Genomic DNA, 23,430 nt, shown 5'->3' with positions numbered 1-23,430 from the left:
CTAAATATGAAAGTGAAAATTATCTTTTCTAAACACGACCATATTTTTGACTATGTATGAAAGTTGAAATTATCTTTTCTAAAAACGACCATATTTTTCAAAATTTCGACTAAATATGAAAGTGAAAATTATCTTTTCTAAACACGACCATATTTTTGACTATGTATGAAAGTTGAAATTATCTTTTCTAAAAACGACCATATTTTTGACTATGTATGAAAGTTGAAATTATCTTTTCTAAAAACGACCATATTTTTCATAATTTCGACTAAATATGAAAGTCAAAATTATCTTTTCTAAACACGACCGTATTTTTGACTATGTATGAAAGTTGAAATTATCTTTTCTAAAAACGACCATATTTTTCATAATTTCGACTAAATATGAAAGTGAAAATTATCTTTTCTAAAAACGACCATATTTTTGACTATGTATGAAAGTTGAAATTATCTTTTCTAAAAACGACCATATTTTTCATAATATCGACTAAATATGAAAGTGAAAATTATCTTTTCTAAACACGACCATATTTTTGACTATGTATGAAAGTTAAAATTATCTTTTCTAAAAACGACCATATTTTTCATAATTTCGACTAAATATGAAAGTGAAAATTATCTTTTCTAAACACGACCATATTTTTGTCTATGTATGAAAGTTGAAATTATCTTTTCTAAAAACGACCATATTTTTCATAATTTCGACTAAATATGAAAGTGAAAATTATCTTTTCTAAACACGACCATATTTTTGACTATGTATGAAAGTTGAAATTATCTTTTCTAAAAACGACCATATTTTTCATAATTTCGACTATGTATGAAAGTAGAAATTATCTTTTCTAAAAACCGACCATATTTTTCATATTTTTTACTATATATGAAAGTGGAAAAAAATACAACAAAAAAGCAATTTCGCTTAAGTCGAGTTAGCTGGTTTTGGTACTTAAGTAAAAGCAACGACGGGCACGTGTATATTTTAAATTTAAAAAAAGACGAAATTGTAGAGCTATATTTAGATATATTATATTTAAAATTTTCGCCAAATTGGTTTATTTATATGAGGGTCATTTTAGATATTGTCAAAACGTGTTCTTAGAACCCAAAGAGAGCAAAACATGTACGAGTCATAAAGACATAAAAATATATTCAGCCAAAAGGCCTAGACAAAAAATAAAAGAAACCAAATCTGACTACGTACTGGAAACCATTAGGCACGGCCGATTTAATAGGCTCGCGTAACTTTTTGGAAAAAGTACGTTTTACGTCGAAACGTAGCCTTTACGCTGGAGAACCGCCCCAATACAGACTACACCGTCTTTCCGCTTTATTCGGAAGTATTAGTTAACCCTTTATTTAAATAAAAATAATATACTTCTAATAAGATCATTAGGAATAGGTACACACGCCTGTGCTAAATATTCCGCCCGAAACAAACGAAAAAAATATAACAGACTTAACAAACGTGGTTCTGAAGTATTAACGCTATTAATATGATTATGGCTGAACAAACTAAGTGCAAGTAACTCTTACGTCAACTACCCATTCTAATACGCAATAACAGAAGTTGATAATATTTATCTTGAGAGAGAAGTATTCCATTCTCCTTAAGCTACAAACATGTATCTTCAAGGGCTCCCCTTTCATTTTTCTAGAAACGTTAATAATAATAATAATAATAATAATAATAATAATAATAATAATAATAATCAGCAAGGCACCACCTAAGTGATCAAGCGACTTGTAAAGCCATTAATTCAGGTGGCCGGGTTACAATGCGTAGGAGGGTGGTGGCAAGCCCTGCAGGCCACGCGAGCCAACAGCTCCCTACACTCACTATTGCCATTAACCTCAACAAGTTTCTATGGAAGGGGAAACCGAAGAGCTCGGGGAAAAACCCCTTAGACCAGTGGGAAGAGAACTTGCAAACTCAACGCAAAAGAAGTTGTTCCGAGTTATCACCCAGTGCCACAAGCTGGGATCGAACCCGGCTCCTCTTGCCGCGAGGCGAAAAGGCTATAACCACTCCGCCACCCCACTCTCGAAGGAAACTGTGAAGCAGTGGCGTAGAAACGGGGTGGTACAGGGTTACAGAGGTATAATGTACCCCCTTTAAAATTGGAAAAGGCGCCAAATTGGTATGTTTCGAGATATCAAATAGTGCGAGCGAAATATATCAAAGACTGTTCAGGAAAATGAATTTATAAATCAGTAAATTTATTGGCGTAGATGGAAACTTATCACTTATGAGATATATAATTAGCTTCTGCCATTACGTTTTAAGCTTATTTGTAGAATATCATTACTTCTATATCTCTACATAGATAATTGCGATAGAAAAGCATCTTCAATCAAACAACGAAATATTCCTCACTTGCAGGTGCCACAAATTATACGCGGCTTACTGAAGATAAAAACCGAACTTATCGTATAAGCCTTCAAATCCAATTTCAAATATTTCAAATCCAGTAAATAGACTTAACGATATATAATCAAATTTCAATTTTTCCCGATAATTTTCCGAAAATGCTTCGTAAATCCTGCGTATTAGCGCTATTTTTAGCTATTTAGAATTGTTTAAATTACAATATTTTATTTTTAAAAAGTACTCAAAATAACTAACAAACCTTACTCTACCATAAACACAATGATATCATATTTCTAACCAATGTCAAGCAGAATATAATATTGGGTGCTTGCTCATAGTGTCGTAAGCATACGTCGTAGCTAAGCCCCGCCTTAAAAAGGCAGCCATGACACAATTTCACGTGGCATGTCACGAACAAAACGCAACCCGATCCTGCGAAATTATCACGTGGAAAGTCATGGCCGACCTAAACGAGTTACCATGGTAACGAACACAGGCCACACCCCCAAGTAAGCTAAGAATCGGTTACCATTTAAAAAGTACTAAATAAATAACAAAAACACAATGATATCATATTTATAACCAATGTAAAGTAGAATACCCTAGTGACTACCATTTAAAAAGTACTAAATAAATAACAAAAACACAATGATATCATATTTATAACCAATGTAAAGTAGAATACCCTAGTGACTACCATTTAAAAAGTACTAAATAAATAACAAAAACACAATGATAACATATTTATAACCAATGTAAAGTAGAATACCCTAGTGACTACCATTTAAAAAGTACTAAATAAATAACAAAAACACAATGATAACATATGTATAACCAATGTAAAGTAGAATACCCTAGTGACTACCATTTAAAAAGTACTAAATAAATAACAAAAACACAATGATAACATATTTATAACCAATGTAAAGTAGAATACCCTAGTGACTACCATTTAAAAAGTACTAAATAAATAACAAAAACACAATGATAACATATGTATAACCAATGTAAAGTAGAATACCCTAGTGACTACCATTTAAAAAGTACCCTAAACCATAATAAAAATATTCCCCCTTACCATAAAAACAGGATAATATCATACTTGTAAGCAATAATGAATTCACGTGAACTGAGTATATTTAAATGGTACGCAAATGTGATAACCGTGACAGCGAATATTACAATATTTACAGAAAGAAAGCATCGATACATAAAACATTTCCCTTTTCAAGCTTTCGAAATATCAACGATTCAGCCCGAAGAGTAAAGGTGGATGAAAAACCCTTCTTGTTGGTGAAGAACCCCTTTGGATCGATTGGAATTTCAACAGAATTCGGCAAAGAATGGACGAAGACCCCATTAAGAAACGATTGGAATAATGTAAAGTTTTAATTATTCACGCGCTCAAAAGAGTCCATTATGACGGTTTAAATGACCGAATCACGATTGACATTGCTACCACTTTACAAAAGTTCAATTACTTCAATTGGTGTAACCAGAAAAAAAAAACCAGGATAAATGGAGAAGATGGGATTTTTCATATTTAGGTTTCTAGACAATGATTTTCCTTCGTCGCAGGAATGCCTCGAAAGCGCGTATTAGCCCAGTAGCCCGGATTCAAAACGTGTGCATTTTTTCTTCCCATGCAGCTCCTTTTCTCAATATTTCCGTCGGTCGATATATACGGTGACACGCAAACAATGGAATCTACCCCCCTTAAGATATTTCACGTAAACGTTTCCACTATAGAAATAGGATAGCTTTTACCCGCTTCTTGGATACAAGGATATTCGGGAATCGATTTGGTTACGGATCATCCGATTGTTAGATGGGCTAGTGGTATCCCCCCCATTTTAGAAGAAAAATATATAAATTCTGGGAAAAATAAAATTGTCCACCGCGTTGTGTTTGCCCGTAGTTACAGCTGTCATTATACTTTTTCAGTATGACCAGAAGTAGGTTGAAGGATATTCGGGTGATATTGCTATTGACACAACTGCGAGATGGTTTTTTTTTCGTAAAAATACGTGTAATAAACACCGTGAACGTAGTATAATTTTAAGTTAAATAACTAGACGTAAACGAATTCCAACTATGCTCTAAAAAGAACTGATTCAAGGTTCAAAAAAACTGAAAACATTAAGTCTATTGTTCTCTCTAGAAGGCTTCGTAATAAACTAATATTTGAATTACTAATTTCATATCGTAATTAGGAACTGCGAAAATCACTAACACTAAACGTTCCATATATCAAATCAGAAATAGTGTAAAATAAAATTGAAAATCTTTGCAATGTAAAGAAGCTACATGTGAGGAACTTAAGCTATGCTATGCTATTTTTGGAACCCCCACTATTACAATCATCCAAAAATACGCATTTGTTTTGAATATAACACGTTTAAGAAATTAAAAATTGTTTTTGAATTTAAAATTAAGATTTCTAACAAAAAACGGACTCGTTATACCTTAGATGAAAAGGTTGTAACTCCAGATTTAACGCAGCCCAAGAAGTGAAGACTAAAATTAAGTATTGAAATTATTTATGGTTTATTGCCGATTTTGTTCAAAGTCGGGCGTATAGCAGACCTATATAAGATATGAAATTTCCCATAAGGAGACGTGGCACTACCCATTCGATTTGCCATGGCAACCGAAAATGTTTTTGATTACTTAAAACAAATAATTTTATTCCTTATTTTACCCAAAAATTGTTACAATTTTACCCCAAAACTGTTACAATTTACCCAAACTTAATGAAGTTTACCTAAATGAGGTCCAAATGACTATTTCGTGATTTTCAATTTTTTTTAAATTTTCGTACAGTGAAACTGAGTAAATCCAATGCTTTTTTAAATGGCGATTTTCTGGTTTTAAGTGGTCAAAAAAATTTTCGGTAGCCATGGTAAATCGAATGGCCCTTGAAACTTTTCCTTTTAGAAGCTTTCAAGGTACATGAAGGTCTAATTAACCACCGACTTGGAACAAAATCGTCAATAAACACCTCGGGTATTCTCCTTGTGAATGGCTCCGTACCCATAGATTGTTTCACAAATAGCCGGGACACAAAGATAAAATATCTTCTTAATGAAGACACGCGTGTAATAAAATACCGCGTAAAGACCGAAGACGAACGAGGGGCCAATCCCGCCCATCGAGTTCAGCCAAATGACAAGGGGCCAACGCAATTAGCGCGTGACAGAGACTCACTAACGATGGACACAGTCCCGGCGCGTCGCCTATTCTGGGAAACAGGCGCGTCGTATCCTTGAACTCTTCCTCGCCAAAACGGACCAAAAGCAAAACGGTCGTTAAGCCCGCCGTAACCGTTCCATACGAATTAAGATTCAAGGATTTCAACAAAAACAAGAGAGAGAAAAAGAATCTTATAGAAAAACGCTGATCCTTGGCCTGGCCACGACCGTCGACGAAATCAGTGGCGACTCTCTGGCGTCCAACGATGGTCGATTGATACGAAGATAGCCTCTATCAGGATGGAAAAACCTCCCTCTAGTTGAGGAATAGCCTCTATCAGGATGAAGAAACAGGGGGGGTAGGAATGGGTTACTACGCAGCGAAGCTCCCAGTTCCGGGGTTACACGGCGCGTGGCTTTATTGACCTTTCAGGCCCAGAAAATCCATCCTTGTTTATAGGGTTCCAAACGCGCCTATTTCGTCCGACGCCTGCCTGATTTTATTTTCAGAATTATACGGAGCGGAAGCAGCCTGTCATTTTCACGCGACAACATTTCAACGGGGTTACGCCGATAAATTTTATACCATTTTTACGTTTCAAAAGGGGGTAAAAAGGCCGTGGTATTTTTATTTACGCTTTACGACGAGTGACACGTTGGCGACCATCATATGGAAACTGTTCTCGTTTACCGAATATAGACGATAATATTTGTCGCGTTTATCCGCGCAGCTTCGTGGGTTTTTAGATATTTGAATACGCCGTTTCACTAGCGACCCCGTTTCACAAATGAGAACGCGTAAAGCGGGTTAATTTGACTACACGAATTAGTTAAAATAAGATTAATTTATCGTTATAAGGCCTATTCACACTAGCTTGACCCAACTTTGTTGGGTAACTAAGTTTCTAAAAATATTTTCGTTCGTATTGCTTATAAAAATTAATAAAATTATTAATAAAAAAATTTTGTTCATACCATTCATAACAATTCTCTAATTTGTATAAAAATAACTGTTCCAAATTTATGAAGGTGTGTAATATTCATATTATACCTTATATTTCTTAAATTTATGAAATTAACATTAAAATTAATCCGTTTAAATATTCGGTGCTAAGCCTTAGTCTCAAAACCAGCCCTATTTTTTTAAAAGACGGGCAACAACGAGGCTCACGAACCCAAAAAATTGTAGAATTGCAACTCTGCTTGCTAGCCGTGATGGTCAATTATTTTTAAAAATGTTGACCTTTGCACGTCATGACCTAATATAATAAATCCTATTTCATTTCTAATTAAAAATTAGGGACAGCTACACGATATGCTACGAGCTTAAACCCTGTCAATTTCATTGTTTTAAGATATTGACACAGGACAATTAACGTCAACAATTAAAGTTTAGATATTACATTTTAATAGAAGCAACTTCATAACCAAATGTATATCTATATCAAATATGCTTTTATTTTCGTTTTTAACCCGGCGTGAATATAAAATATCCAAAACAAAAACAGCATTTTATCTATTTTTAGAATAATAATGGTTTTTTCCGAATTCGAAATTAAAAGATGTTGACGAGAAGCTAGATAAATTTTTTTGAGATCCGGAAAATATTATCTTTTTCACTTCCCGGAAAGAGTACATTATCAACTGACAAAAAAAGGTTACAAAAATCTCGTACTTCGGAGGGAAAAATTATAAAGTGTTCAACGTTTCCGTCTACAGCTAGAACGTACTTTCGCATTGATTGCAAGTTGAACGAACCAACTAAAGCCTGTATATGCTAATTGAGTTACAGACTTAGAGGTGAGGAGACTATGAATATTCAGATGACGTCAGTCAACGACGCAGTACTGCCGGTTACAAGAAATTAAATCTTAATGCGAACAAATTACACGTTGACATTAAATTTCCGGATAAAAATACTATTAAAATATTTAATTTATATTCATATCGAGGTAATCACTTGATGACAAACGCCAGTAACTTTTAAAACGTAAGTTAAACATATGGGAAGCAATGTATAATCTTCCACGGTGTTTTATAGACGTTCCAAGATTGAGCTTAACTTCTATTTACTCGGGGAACAATACGTGTATACTATGTCATTACGATATATACCAAAAGTGTGACCTTGAATATTTTCTAAAACGGAGACACCCCAACCACTTACAATATTTACACCTTTATTAACGCCCATAAACCAGAAAACGACGGATCCAAGCTGACTTGAGATAAATTTCTAAGGCGGACGTACGTAGACAACAACGTCATCAGTTCTATCAAGTGAGGTGTCGTTTAAACCACCTATAATATCTGACAAATTAGTAAATATTTCATTTACATGAAAAATTAACGGATTAAAATTTGGGTTAATGATGTGGAGGCGGCATTTCATGAATACGTCTTCGAATTAATTTGAATATTAATCAAGCGTTAAGAAATAAATTTGTACAAAATAGTCGCCGGATTTGAAGTTTTTAAATGCGGGTATCAAATAACAGGAAGTCTCGAAATAAATTATAAGCCGGATGATTTACCTTCGTTAAAAAGTTCGAGAAATATTAAAAAAATACTAGCAAAATAGCGAGGGTAGTTCTCAAGAAATCGAAAAAATAATCTTCAATTTAATCCCTGAAAGTGGGCCGCCCGCAAAGCGCACCGGTTTCGCTAATTGGATTTTTAAGGGGCAATTTCACCGACATTATACTATAGCGTTTTATAATAAGGCGAAACCCCACCTTACAATTTTTAGTGTCATGGTTGAATTTATACCGTTTTGATTTAAATGGTCTACGATTAGTACAAAATTATCTGTCATACTTGTCACGTTGTTTATGATATTATCAGGGATCCTGGGTATTAAATATATTTTTAAATATAGGTTTTTTTAAATGCCTATCGACTCATATATATAAAATAAGCAATCCTATAAAACTGTTTATTTAATAAAGATTATTGAAATATCAATTTATATAATTATTAGCTAAGAATAATAACGGCAATCTTTATGATTTAATCGATAATTGCGTAAAAATCGACAAAGACAATCTTAGATGTTAGGACAAAGCAACGTTATCAGTAATAGTTGTCTTGGTATTGACCCAGCTGCAAGGTGCGCTAGACCGAAAGGGGAGAAATTATTTCGGTTACAGCCCAGTTACCAGTTAGGCCAACCGTAAGCTGAAGTTTGCCGTACTGTTAAACTTGGCCTTAACCGATGGAGGTGAGGGGGTAGCCAACCAAGTAGCGACTCCACCCCCCTTATTTAAAGACGAAAGCACGCGTTGCATGATAAAACATGTTTTTTTAAAAGTGTTATTTCATACTTTCTACTCCTACATATAAAAGGTATTATAGTCTAGTTAATATTTAGGACTGCTGGATATTATTTTGTCTTTTGTAATATTAAGTTGTCGGATAAAATTACGTTACAAAAATTGTGTAATATATTTTTGGCATTTTTGCGTTGGGCTATTTTCTTAGTGAATGGGTAATTAGGTCTATGTTTAGGCCGGCATTTCCATCAGGATAGTTCCACGAATAGCTAGCGGAAAATCTTAGGTCGCGTTTTAACGAATGTGGCTTCTTGTAACCAATATTAATATTTGTACGCGTGATATCAGAAGCGTATAATATTTATTTGACGAAGTAAATATTCAATTAGCTTGTTAAAAATGAGCACGTATTCCATGCCACCCATGTAAACACACACTTTATCCACGGCTAATCATTTATACTGTTTAAAATTAGACTAACATTTTAATTATTTACCTATTTTTATGATTTTTTTACTTCCGATTTTGAAAAAGCAATTTGCAAAGTAAATGTTTCAAGGAAGACACTTCTTTCTAAGAAATATATGAACTTCTAACGCTGTATATATATTTTAAATTAACGTATATTAATCTCACTGAAAATTATTTTATAGATAATTAAAATAAACAAATATTTAATGAAAATTAAAACCATATCCGGTAAAAATGAAACATTTTTAATATAATATTAATTATTATATTAATTTATATAATTTAATATCTACAGAAATCTAAAGATAACTTGTATGTTAGTTTTAAAGAGCATCTTCCAGGAATTGAACCCATCAAGAGACTGAACAAAACGTGGATACGCGACGATGAAACGCGAAACCCTAGCAATTCTCCGAAAACACTTTGTCTTATCTGTTATTCAAATGGGGAACCTTTTAAAATAAAAGCGTGCGGGGGGAGGGAGGCCACGTGGGAGTTTTAATAATTACTGTACCGGTAACTCTAGCTATCAGGTTTATCCCAACGCGGGACCGGAAGACCATTAAATTAAAAAAAATAGAACTTTGCTATTTTAGAATGCTCATTTCTAGGAAATCTAACGGCATCGTTACACGCAGTTTTATTTTAAAAAAGAATAACAAAATCCCTAAAGAAAAATATATAAACTAGAATAGATTGGTTCTCAATATTTATCGTAAAACCTACAGGGTGCTTGATAATACGAACGTAAAGTTCAAGTTTGACAGTTCCCTGGTTACTTATATTAAATAGAAAAGTAATTTAACTCAACATAATTTGTTAACAAAGTCGGGATGAAGTAAAATTAATAGTACAATAATAATTTGGATGGTTTTGAACAAGTTTCTAGTTTTTGTTAAAATATATCACAGATTTTACTTGCAGACGACATTTCTAAATTATTTTACCGACATCTTTAGATTCATAGCTGGGCAATTATTTAGCGGGAGACAGGTTCTGAAATCACGAAAGCTTTTAAAGATGGCGTCCAAATCGCCATGATAGGGGGAGATAAGTTTAGTGTTGAAAATCAGATTTTATTTTTAATTCTGGGAACTCTTTGGGATACCAAGGATCAATTACTTCAAGTAATATTATTGCTTAGGGTGCACGATTGTCAATTACCAGAGTTGTTCAAAATGCATTTTGAAAATGCAAAATATAATTTTGCATTTTGAGTTACAAAACGTATTTTGCATTTTGAATTTCGAGTTTCTAGGAAACTATCTTGCATTTTACATTTTGAAATTTGTGGGTTTGATATATGGAAAAACCTTTTCAAAATGCTTTTCAAAACATTTTCAAAACGAATATTGTATTTTTATTTTTAGCTGCCAAATCCATTTTACATTTAGAAAACCAATTTTCAAAATGTATTTCGTATTTTTCATTTTGAATTATGGATAAAGAATTTTACACTTTGCATTTTGAGTTATGATACACTGATAAGAGAAATGTAAATTGAATTTAGATTTTAGAATCATTGTAAACAGAACGCCTGAAGAGGGGTTTCGACCCGAAAGCTAGCGTAAACCTTTAATTTTAATAAAATATTGAACCATGAAGTAATATTGCTTTGAGTGAGCACACTAGTCACACAGGTCTTTAAGTCTACGTAATCCACCCAAGATGAAGTCAGCAACCAAGAGTCCCACGATAATTTTACACCTATGGCCATTTCCCCTTTGCCTACCCCGTCAAGTAAATAGAGAACATCGATTGATCCAAAAAAATATAAGTGAAAAGATTTAAAAATCACCCTCTCCATTTGTGATAAAACAAGTCGTCGGAATTCAATAAATTCACGATATCAGGTCATCGCCTGAAGCTGCTAAACATAGTCGGTTTAATTATCATAATTATAAAAAATATCCCCGCTGAGCCATGACACATTTACCAATTGCACAGGAGGGGCTTTGGAGAGACAGAAAAAATAAGTGGCGAACAAACTTCAAAATATATTGTAATGTGACAATTCTACCCTTCCGCGAAACGTTTCTAAAACGTCTCGTATCTTCGATGGAATCGGTGATGGTCGAATACGCGAATGAGTAATTGAAGTACACTCGATTATATACTCTTAACCTTTTTTACTTCCCAAAAAAAAACCCGCAGGTGGTCCAACCCGAAAAAATATTTGGGTCTAGGTCCAAGGCGTTGAAGTCTTTACGCAGTTTAACATTGTTTATTTAGCAAAACCCCCCTTTTTTACCGTGAAAATTATAGTCGAGTCGGGAAATTTAATTAGTAGGCCCTACCCCGAGTTAGAAGAAAAACGGAGAAAGATATTTTTATTGAGGTTAGTAGGTATCTTTTCCATTAAGAACTTTGGAAGATTAAGAGAAAAATGAAAAGCGATTTTTTTTTTAAAAGGGAATTTAATATTTGATGAGTTAAGGAGTAAACGTTGTCGGAAATGTATTTATGAACTTACGTAAGATTATGTCGAAATGGAGGTTTTTCGCCGATATTGTGTCGGATAATCAAGTAGAGAGTTTCTTTAAAGGACGGGTGTTTCCTTTTATGGGTAATCAACCGTTCAAGGGTATTTAATTTTTACATTTTTTTCGGGGGTGTTGTAATTTAGGTAATTAGTCGCGACTTTCCAAAGTCATTTTTGAGTAGCAAGACTTTCTTTTGTTTAAAATCGATGCTGTAACCAATCAATACATAGATAATCTATGAATGCTAGGACTTGGGTATCAAGATTGAATTAACCAATAAATTACTATATTTTATTGTATTAACACCAATTTTTGCCGTTATCCCTCCCCCCCCCCCGCTTCAGAAAATATACGGTACAGTATTCGGAAATAATTGTCATAAAACATAAAGGAACGATGGGTTATTTGATAATCAATTTATCGTAAAATTCGTCCTCGAAATCTAAACGTATTTCGAACCAAAAATGGAAATTACATTCGACACAAATTCTAACGCCTTTTTGGACTAATTTTGAAAAATGGACCATGGTTTTACACCTACAGAACCAAACCAGACACGAATATTTAGCCATTTAATAAACGAATATTTAGCCATTTAATAAACGAATATTTAGCCATTTAATAAACGAATATTTAGCCATTTAATAAACGAATATTTAGCCATTTAATAAACGAATATTTAGCCATTTAATAAACGAATATTTAGCCATTTAACAAACGATGATTTTGCTATTTAATAAACATTTGACATTTAATTTCACAACTGTAATAGTGAAACTGGAAGCCAATCCATAGTAGAATAAATGTCAATATTACATAATCCCTTTGACCCTTACCATGCACGAGTCATTTGTTTTATTTTAGGTCATACCCGTTTTATCGAAGTATACCAACGTACACGAATGTCAATTTTTATTTTGGAAAATTTATGTGTGTGTGACATACTTAAACGCGTGTAAATGTATACTGACCGTGGATTCAAACCTCAATAAGGTGTCAACTGAAATATATTCATGTTATACGCATTTCTGCTTTAAAATGTTTTATAGCAATGGGGTTTTTCTAAGATGATTTACGAAATGAAATCAGGTTCAAAAGTGCAGAATTGTGCGATTACTTTATTGAGTCAAACGAAATTTTTCTCTGGTTTTCGACTACTGCTAAATTGCTGATATTTCAAAATTGCATTGCTACCTTTACTATTTATATACGATAAAAATTTTGTAACTACGTTTTACAGATTTTGATAAAATTTCTTAAAACTTCATTTATAATTTTCTAAAACCATCTAATAACGAAATAGTAATTTCATAAATTGATATTTAAAATTACATTGCTACTTTTAATAAAAATTTCAAAACTACGTCATAATTTTGAAAAAAAAACGCTTTTGTCAAATAAAAATTCTAAATTGCTGAAATTTCAAATCTACATTGCTACTTTTTCTTTATACCCTAAAAATTTTAAAACTACCTTTTCTAATTTTTGAGAAAACTAATTCCAAGCAGTTTCACATTGATACCTTTGAAATAGCATCTAACAACAACAAAATATTTAATCAAATTGGCAATTTGGAATTGTTTCATTTAAAAAAAAGTCTTAACTATTATTATACCCTTAAAATATTTCAAAACTAACTTTTATAGTTTGAGAAAATAATGCTCGAGCTAACTGGCCCATTAATGGAACTCTTATTAAAATATAGCCCCGGGCTAAAGAGTACTTAAGAAGCGTCATTGTATAAGCAGAGCACCTAGATTATCATCCATCTAAACGTAGGTTATTGAGAAACTTCTGAAGAGGCGAGGTGGAGCAATATCTGGAGAGCCTCTTCTCAGCGTAACATTTTGGGTTTTATGAAAGAGGGCAATACAGATTGCGCTCGCCTATTATTGGGTTAAGCTAACCCGGCCAATTTTGAAGGATCACCTGAACCCCTCGCGATCTATCGGGTTACAAGTAGGGGCGAGGGAAACGTAGATCAGTTGCCGTGGTAACGACATATTACCGGGACCGTATATATGACCTTGGCTTTCTCGGGGATCTGGAGAGCCAGAGGAGAGCGGCTTTTAGCGATCTGATATCTTTCGTTTTCTACTCGCACCGAGTGCTTTCTATAACAATATCAATAAAATCCAGGCTGCTCTCCTAGAAATAGAACAAGGCTTTTAAAAGCATTAAGATTTTAGTACTTCTAAGATCTAAGAGGGTGGTGGACCAGGAGGTTTTTAAATTGGAAGCTTATTCAATTTAAACTTTCATATTTTATGATGACCTTTCGGTTAATGGTTCTGTTCTCATTTGAGGAGTTCTAAAGGTCTAGTTTTTTAAATATAAGTTCTCATTTTCGTTTAATTAGAACAAGAATTTTAAAGGCTTGAAATATTAGTTCTTTAAGAGGGTGTGCACTCTAAGCAGTGGCGTAAATAATGCCGCCGCAATGCAGGAGGGACACAGGGCTTCAGGGGGCCCCTAAATTCCTATCAAATTATATGCTAGATTCCAACAAATACCCAGAAAAGAGTTTCGCGGTTGGCCTAGGTTGTCTTAGCTATGCCACTGACTAAGGTTAAAGTTCAGTTTATAATAATAATATTATTATAATAATTATCAGCTAGGCTAATACCCAAGGCACCACCTTCGGCCTAAGTCATCAAACGACTTTTAAAGCCAATAATTCAGGCGGCCGGGTTACAATGCGTAGGAGGGTCGTGGCATTCCCTTCATGCCACTCGAGCCAACCGCTCCCTACACTAACTATTAACGTTAACCTCAATTTAAATGTTAATATTTTACGACCTTGCTTTAAAGATGCCAATACGGAAATGTAGTGCAAAATGTGTGGTTTGATCCACTTTCTTTGGAGGGAGTAGACGGAATTGAATCTACACGTATAAAGAAAAGTATGGAGAATTGCCAATGCTGGGACAGTTAAAATTTAGGGGCGGGCGAGGGTGCCTCGCAACTGGCACGTGTCAATATAGAAATCTCATTTGGGACAGCGTGCGTGGTACTATTGAAGCGTACACGTTGCAGTTGAAACGTCAGTCGCTTAACCTCTTGACAATATCAGAGACAATATTTACAAGTGTTGGGCATTTTCGTCAAAGTGCCGCTCAGCTCACTCACCGTTCGCACTCGTTAGCCTAATATCCGCTCACGCATATTTGAGTGGGGAAATTAGCGCTCCTCTCTTTTAGCTCTTTTGTGAGCGGTAAAATAAGCGCCGCCTCTCTTTGCTCTTTTTTTGAGCGGTAAAATAAGCGCTCCTCCCATTTCCGTTTCGAGCTCTTTTAAAAATACATTTGGCCGCTCAATTTCGCTCATGATAACAAAAGCGCTCACAATGAGAGGAGCGGTGCCCATCACCGATATTTTCTGGAGCGTAGCGCAAACAAATCCTGTAATAAATTATAAGCTTCTGATTAAATTCAAGGAAGCCAAAATTAACAAATAGATTAAAGGTCCTAGGTTAACTATTATAATCAAAACAGTACATTTATAACGAATAATTCCTTATAATAATAGTTGTGTAGTATAAAATATTCAGTTAATAATTAGTAATTTATCTTTCCAAAATCGAAAAACCAGTATGTAAATGAGCCTTCGACCAATAAGGAACGGTAAATTCAATCGGTAAGAAATGTTAGCCTAGAGCAACGTTCGACGACCGCGCCGTGGTGGCGGAATTCAGAAACTTGACTACTCAAATAAAACTACGTGGCAAATCTTCAAGATGTCTAAGATGATCACGTGACGCAAGAGTAGATAAATTTCAAAATTCTGTCACCAGAGGACACGTGACGCCTTGTCAACTGTAGTTAAGTGTACCCGTCCCTTATTTATATATCCTTAAATCCTTGTACTACCTAGAGGTCGGGGATGGTTAACTTTTATTCAATAGATAAAGCTCTCAAAATTATTGGATCAAGTAATTTATATTTCTGTATTATCCGATTAATTTTTTGATAAATTTGTAATTAATCATTTTCCGAAATATTAACCGGTAAATTTCTTTGTTTACATTTTTTTCCCGAAAAAAATTAATTTACACATGGATAATGATTAACCGTTACCGACCTCTATATGCGTTCCGAATATAACTGCATACCATACCAATATTTCCCGCCAAATTTTGCCAATTATATATTCGAAACTTTGAAAAATAAGTAAAAAATATATGCGGCCAACTTGATTTACGACCCGTAATTTCAGAGCGCCAAAGGTTCCGCTAAAGTGTTTATTTTTCTTGGCATTTTCTCACGGCTACAGAGAATAGTTTCGATAGTACATCTACGGAAACGGCACTTAAGTAAATGACAAAGATCCCTAACTAAAAGCCTGAAACTACTTTTAGGGGTAAAGGTACCCATTTTACTTGTGAAAAAGATACAAAATAAGAAGCTCTTCTTACTAGTACGCGAATAGAAACGTAAAAATACGTTAAGGAAATCACTTTTGAATGGTTAAAAGAAAGTTCCATTTACACAAAAGACTGACAGAGTTTCCCGCGGATTTTGGGAGGTAAATTTTGTTAGAATTTTCTGTATATCAGCGTCAGGATCCGCAACCAGGTGACCGCCGAAAATCTCACTCGTTTTCAATACTATTCCCTCCATCCCTACCAACTTCTATTCATTCTTTCGTAGGGAAAGTGTACCAATAAATAGGCCGTAAACAGCTCCCCGGGGGGCCAAGATAATAGTATTCTACCAAGGGGTAGTACCGTAGTATTCGGGGTGTAACTTTATCTCCCATTGCATTCGAAGAGCGATGAAACACGGTGGTTCTCATCTATCAATGGAAAGTTGTTATTAAAGGCGGCATTTTTATCAATGGAATAGAATAAGTAACCATAAACGCCAGTGTACGTCGTAAAGATAAGCATCTTTGCATTGTAACGACAGGCAGGAAGCGGCGCCTTTACTAACCTTTCACTAACCTTTCACGTATAGCTTCCGTTTCATTGCCAACAAAAACGAGTTGTTCGTTGGCTACGAAAACGTGCTAAGATGGTTACGGACGCAAACTTAACCCTATTCGCACATGTAAACCAAACTGTCGACTAAAACGTGAAAAATAGAACGTTACAGTAGAGAATACCTTACTAAATTCGAACTGAAATTATCTCGACCGCGCCTTCCAACGCGGTGCCAAGCGACATTGTCGGAACCGGTTTAAAGCCAGGCTATGCTAATGCGCGCGCGTGATGCGGTATAATTAAAAACCTTAGCATTAAAGAGACCGCCCTTCTGCTAGCGAAGCGCTACAGGAGATTAACGCCTTTAATCCGTTCGCTAATCCCGACCCAATATAACGAAGACACGGTAAACCTTTTGGATAACGATAAGGGGTACTCCCTATCAATAAAAGAAAAATAACTTCACCCACTAATCTCAAGACCAATATTTCGGAAATATAGGTACACTTCAAAGCCGTCAAAAACCAGTTGGAATTGCCCGGAACAACTTCAACACTCAAGGTTCCCAATAACCTTTTCTGGTACGAAGTTTTTAAAAAAAAAACCAACCAAGTTTATTTCGGATATTAAGCGCAAACCGCAAACGCCTAAGAAAGACTTGTAGAGATTTTAAACGCCACTAGAAGCGTCACTTAACTTATATTAACACTCGCAATGTCCTTTTTATAACTTAACACTCGTCCTTATATTATAGATATTTAAATAAATTTTGCTTTTAATATAAAATGTCAAGATATTTATCTACACGTTATACCGTACATGCTTAATCCCTTTATTTAAATAGTAATTTTGGAATATTTTACAAAAACAAGTCCGTCGAGAACGGTACTTTATTGACGCCCTACAGATAAACCGGTTTAATTATTTATAGCAAAATATCCGCAGTCATTGTTAAATTACATTTTCGGTGAACTAGGGTGGCATTTTACGAAATCTTGGGAAATTAGCTTTATTGAGAATTTGAAGGGTATTTTTAATTTAAATTACTATCAAATCTAATTTTAGTAACTGATTGAGTGCCTCAATTATCATAACGTTCAATTTCGAAGCGAATTTTAATATTCTATTTCAACCGTATCTTGAGCACATAAAGGATTGTAAGAAGGTATTTATCTTTAAATCTTATCTGAAACGCACTAAATTAGGCGGTCTTTCAATTCTAAACTTGGCGCCAATATTTAGCTAGTTGGGAGATATTGTCGTGCTTACAGAGATAAAAAAATTAAGGAGCGTGATGTATTGATAAATATCAAGGAAATTTGTCATCGGTATATCAAATATTATACCCTTTTAACCGCCATTTTTTTTAAAGGAAAAAATTTAAAATATCGTAGCTCAAAATTAATAAATAGAAACGTCACCAAAAACTGTACTCATTTCCAAATAAAATTTAAATTTCGCGAAAGGGCATGTTATGAGAAAAAAAATCCAAATAAACATCAGCGAAACGCTAAAATAAACAGTCAAACATGTATTTCACCTAGTTCAACCGCGATTTAAATATATAAAAAAAATACAGACCCCAAAAACCTGCCAAAAATACATAAAAAATCGGGCCTAAGATATTCACAGTTTAAGATTTTTTATCCCGTCTGGTTGGAAAAATATATTATCTAAAAACAGCTCTAGAAATGTTCACCGGGAACATAAAACGTGCTTTTCTCATACAAAAAAACGCGCCACTTCGCGGAACTTTAATTTTCCGCCGTCAAAAATCAATTTTTGGAACATTTTTTCATTAACGTTATACAAGCAATCTAGTCTCCCCCCCTCCCCCCTCTTCGCGTAAGTAGGAAGGAATTCTACATGACGAAAATTTAACACCTAATTATGCGTGTTAATTGATCAATGTCCGATTTGATTGAATGCCTCTTTGGGGTAATTACATAATCATTAGGCATAAGTATGAAGCGAATTAGACAACATCGATTGATCAATAGACACGCGTTTAAAATTTATTAATTTAAATGGTTTGTAATTAATAATTAATAATAATAAATAAATGAAAACTCACCAATTTTCGCCAATCCCGCAATAATAATCCATAGAGAAATTATGAATGGTGTAGAGACGTGATGGAAGTCTACGAAAGCGATTTGGAATCGTGACGACTTTTCACCGTGATGTCCGTGATCGGGGTTGACCGTGGTCCGAACATGGTCAATGGGGGTCCGGGACACGTCATCGTCCGTGGCGTGAGTGTCCGTATCCTGCGGCACCACTTCCTGATGACCGTGAGCGACACTGTCCTCGATGACCGCTCGGGCTTCATCGCACTTGACCACCGTCCGAGGAACTAACAACAACAACAACACCCAAGTCGTCAAACAGTACCAATTCATACCGAACGCGTACTAATTTTTCCGCCTAATTACTTTTTTAAAAACACTTTTAAACTAAATACGCGATAATCATTAAGGTGCTATCCGAGAATGCCGGCTTCATATTTAAATATTCCGTTTAAATTAAAATTAAAAGGCACGTAATGAAGCTAAATTACGTTTTGGGGATAAAAGCACCATAAATCTATCTTTATTAATTCGTTTCCCCGAAGCGAGATCTACGAGACACTTGATTATTTCGCTAATATCTTAACAAAATTAACGCGTCGTTTTAGTATGGCTACACTCCCGGTTGGCGGAGCGACGGTCGCGAGCGTGCTTTCGCTGCAGTGCCTGGAGCTCGAATGGCAAACGGGGAAACTCGACAACATTGACTCACTGCGGCGGTCGACACCGGCGGCAGCTCAAGCGTACGTCTCTATCCCCCCCTCTCTACGGGCACTTTACTCCCCCCTTCTCTCTCGCGCGCTCCCCCCCCCCCCTTTCCAACCCTTTACCACACTGAAAATAAAAATATGGATCGACTGGTTTCGTCCGCATCCCGAGCGAGGGCGCTGTTTTCCGTTTCATTCTCCGAACACGTGCCAGGGGCGCGCACGTGAACCCCAGCGCGCGCCAGGCCCAGATTAGACCAGAAGTCACGACGTCGGCCGTACATGTCGCAAAAAGATGAAATATGACGATCTCTTTTTTAAATAGTTTTTTATTTCACGTTTTTGTAATATCATAAGTAACCTAATATCCATAAGCATGAATTTTGAGGGTGGGGTTTTGCAAAGCGGGAAAGTATGTCCAAGAATAAATAGATCAATTCTTGGTATGTCTGTGTCATGTGACGTAAATTCGACACTAATTTTTCAAATGATCCTGTGCACCTTTAACGTCTCAAATTCAAGACTTGCTTCTGTTTATAATAATTATTTTTATGTTCAGTAAATTATTAGGGGTAAGTGTGAACCTGGCTTTATAGTGTAGGGAGCTGTTGGCTCGCGTGGCTTGAAGGGCTTGCCACCACCCTCCTACGCATTGTAACCTGGCCACCTGAATGAATGGCTTTAAAGGTCGCTTGGTGCCTTGGCTATTAGCCTAACTGATTATTATTATTATTATTATTATTATTATTATTATTATAATACTTATGTAAATTAACATGTTTTAAAGTTGAATTTGTTTCTTTATTTTGACACCATTTTGGTCAGTCCATCGTCAATAAAACTTGACCGAGCATTGTGACAAACAAACGGAGTAGAGAAAAAAGCATCGTGTTATAAAACCCCACTATATTTAATAATTGCTTAACGCCTAACCTTCAGTTCAGTTTCAGTTTAGATTATGATATTTTTATGAGAAATTTTACAATTTCATTTTTCTGTGGACACGATACCCACAGTAAAAAACAAACAAACGTAGATTGAATGTATATATCGCAATTATTCCATTTCACGATTTTAGTCCCAACATTTATTTGAAAAGAAGTAGGACAACGAATTACGGAATTTCCGTTGTCTGACAAAAACACGAAAAAATTCCCCTTCATGATATAAAAAGTCAAACGTGAGAGGCATATCAATAAAAATAACTGCCCAGGACAAAGCGAACCAAATACGTCCTTAACTTCGCGCATGTTTTAGAGCATACCCAAAATATCTTCAATGTTTCCGACAGGGGAATTCCAGGCCTGAAATTTAAAAGGAACAAGATGTCACGGACATTTAAGTACACACAATTACCACGATGGATCAACTATATTTTAAATATTAAATTTAAATTTGAACAAATTTACAATCAACTTGTACATTAACTTAACAAACCCAAGAGGAATTTTATCGAAAATGAATTATCTGGTTTTTCGAATAAAGTAGCGAAACGCAAACACGTTTATTTAAATTAATTTCTATACAAACTGAAATTTTCGAGTCACCTAATTTTGGAAATGAAGTAACGAAACGCGAATACTTTAATTTAAATTAATTTTTAGACAAACCGAATTTTTCGAGTTACCAGTTTTGTAAATAAAGTAGCGAAACGCAAACATGTTAATTTAAATTAATTTTTAGACGGACTGAATTTTCTGAGATACCAGGTTTTGAAAAAGAGGTAGCGACAAGCGAACGATTTTTTTTGGAGTTAGATGGCACCTGTATCAATTGGTACCAAATTCAAATATGACAATAGTGCGTACGTGGGTTGTGGGGTCCCGCGAATTGGCCAGAAATCTCACTTAAAATTAAAATTTGTTAACGCAACCGAAAACGTAGTTCAGAAATAATCAGTACTAACTAGAAATATAATTTACAACAAAGTCGGTCTTAATTTCAAAAAGTTACGCGCATTTTAAGTCGAAAATCGCTAGAAATTTAATCGCCAACAATGACTAAAATAGGCAAATGCCCCACTTTCGGGGCCCCGATCTCACAAATGTGAACAATGCCTGCGAGGGCGTGTTATTTGCGAGAAATCGTGCGTACACCGGCGGCGGCGGCGGACACCATACGTGAAACTAATACACACAAATCCCCGAGGATCGCGTGTTAAAAGAATTGGAGTCCCTGTTGGTGATGTGGGTAAAATTTGGAAAGGGCCCTTGGGCTAGTTTCGGGCGAGGACCACTTCGTGATGTAATCTGCATTATGTAGTTCGTAGTGGTAATTGCGTCTTGAATGAGTCTGCCAGACAGACGACCAGGGTCGACGACAGCCCTGTTCAATTTGAATGATTTGGGGCTAATTGGTTCCCTAATTGCAATCTCGATTATACTAAATGAGGCGATTGTACGGAGGGCTGTGGGTTTTATATTTATTTTAAGTGTGTTTGGATGTTGTTCTTATTAATGATTGATTGGTATTGAATATGTAGATTAATTTCAAAGAGTAGAAAAAGTTAATTAAGGCCAAATTTACTAAAGCATTTAAATATCATTCCAACTTTATTAGCTATAGTAAATACGTTTATGGTGGATATAAGAATTTCCCATTACTGCCACTAGGCTGAGTTGTTTGGCACTAGTTACGTTAAAAACAAGTCGTAGCGCGTGTTTGTGACAATTTTTGGATTTAGTTTCTACTCCCTATAAGCATGTCCTTAATCCTAGGGCATCAAGCAGATCCGCGTTAGCAGTTTTTGTGTCCTAGACAAAGCCTTCATGGGCTTGCCACCACCCTCCTACGCATTTTAACCCAGCCACCTGAAATAATGGCTTTAAAAGTCGCTTGATGACTTAGGCCGAAGCTGGAGCCTTGGCTATTAGCCTAGCTGATTATTATTATTAGCCTAGCTGATTATTATTATTAGCCTAGCTGATTATTATTATTAGCCTAGCTGATTATTATTATTAGCCTAGCTGATTATTATTATTAGCCTAGCTGATTATTATTATTAGCCTAGCTGATTATTATTATTAGCCTAGCTGATTATTATTATTAGCCTAGCTGATTATTATTATTAGCCTAGCTGATTATTATTATTAGCCTAGCTTAGCTTCAAACCGATCCCAAATATTGCATTTTAATGATTTTTAAAATAGCTGTAAGTAAACTACATTTAGAAGTTACCTTTATTGCCTAGTCAGTATTTCCTTGGCATCAAGGCACCGTAATTCGATCTGCTAAATAGGTTAAAACCGTCCAGACCACTAGCTAAGTCTAGTTAGGTTATTATTTAAACGTTTACATGAGCCAAAAAAAATATTCAAAATCCTATTTGCTGAAACAAAGAACGTATAGATGTAAAAAATAATTTTTATCAACCGAATGCCTTCTGTACTGTGAAGCCTGAAAATTGTCAGCTTATATATAAACCATGTACGAGAGTCAAACTGTAAAATTATCTTTATTTATAAAAAAAATCTTATATATTTACCAGCTTCGAGGTGGCTTAAGGGCCTAGGTGTTCTTCTGCCTGTCACCCTTGAAATTTTCTTACCCTCAATGCTTCTCCTTTTATTTACGCTTCCCGCAAAGCTTGTTTTTGACAGCTAGGAGCAACAAACACAAGGAGACCGCAGCTAGCTTTAAACACGCTAATGCAGTGATGTGTACGAATTTCATTGGACGAGCGTTTACGTTCAGCGTTTTACGGGCGGGGGAGAAGACAATTTCCGAATTTCCCCCTTCCGACGGCAGTAGGCCAATGAAAAATGTACACTAGAAAATGTACGACTTTTGATGGGTTGCGTTCTCCTTGTGTTTGTTGCTCCTAGCTGCCACCTAGGAGCAACAAACACAAGGAGAACGTAGCTAGCCTTTAAAGTTTAAACACGCTAACGCAGTGTTGTGTACAAATTTCATTGGACGAGCCTTTACGGAAAGGGGGAAGACAATTTCG

At 35.2% G+C, this 23,430-nt stretch overlaps 1 protein-coding gene across 1 annotated transcript in view; it reads right to left on the bottom strand.

The window, feature by feature from the left end:
- The window catches only part of LOC149952423 (sodium/hydrogen exchanger 1-like), an 85,654-nt gene extending 66,186 nt beyond the window's left edge, over positions 1 to 19,468 (bottom strand). The window contains exon 1 of the mRNA XM_090168507.1: positions 18,780 to 19,468. Coding sequence (XP_090024633.1) covers positions 18,780 to 19,107 — 328 coding nt within the window. The 5' untranslated portion in view covers positions 19,108 to 19,468. The remainder of the gene's footprint in view (positions 1 to 18,779) is intronic.
- Between the last annotated feature and the right edge of the window lie 3,962 nt (positions 19,469 to 23,430).

The sequence above is a fragment of the Leiobunum rupestre genome, chromosome 3 (genome assembly GCF_980474605.1).
Source record: "Leiobunum rupestre chromosome 3, qqLeiRupe1.1.hap1, whole genome shotgun sequence".
In the NCBI taxonomy this organism is placed as follows: domain Eukaryota; kingdom Metazoa; phylum Arthropoda; class Arachnida; order Opiliones; family Sclerosomatidae; genus Leiobunum; species Leiobunum rupestre.
Note: the sequence above shows the minus strand (reverse complement) of the source record. Positions and strands in the feature narration are given on the sequence as shown.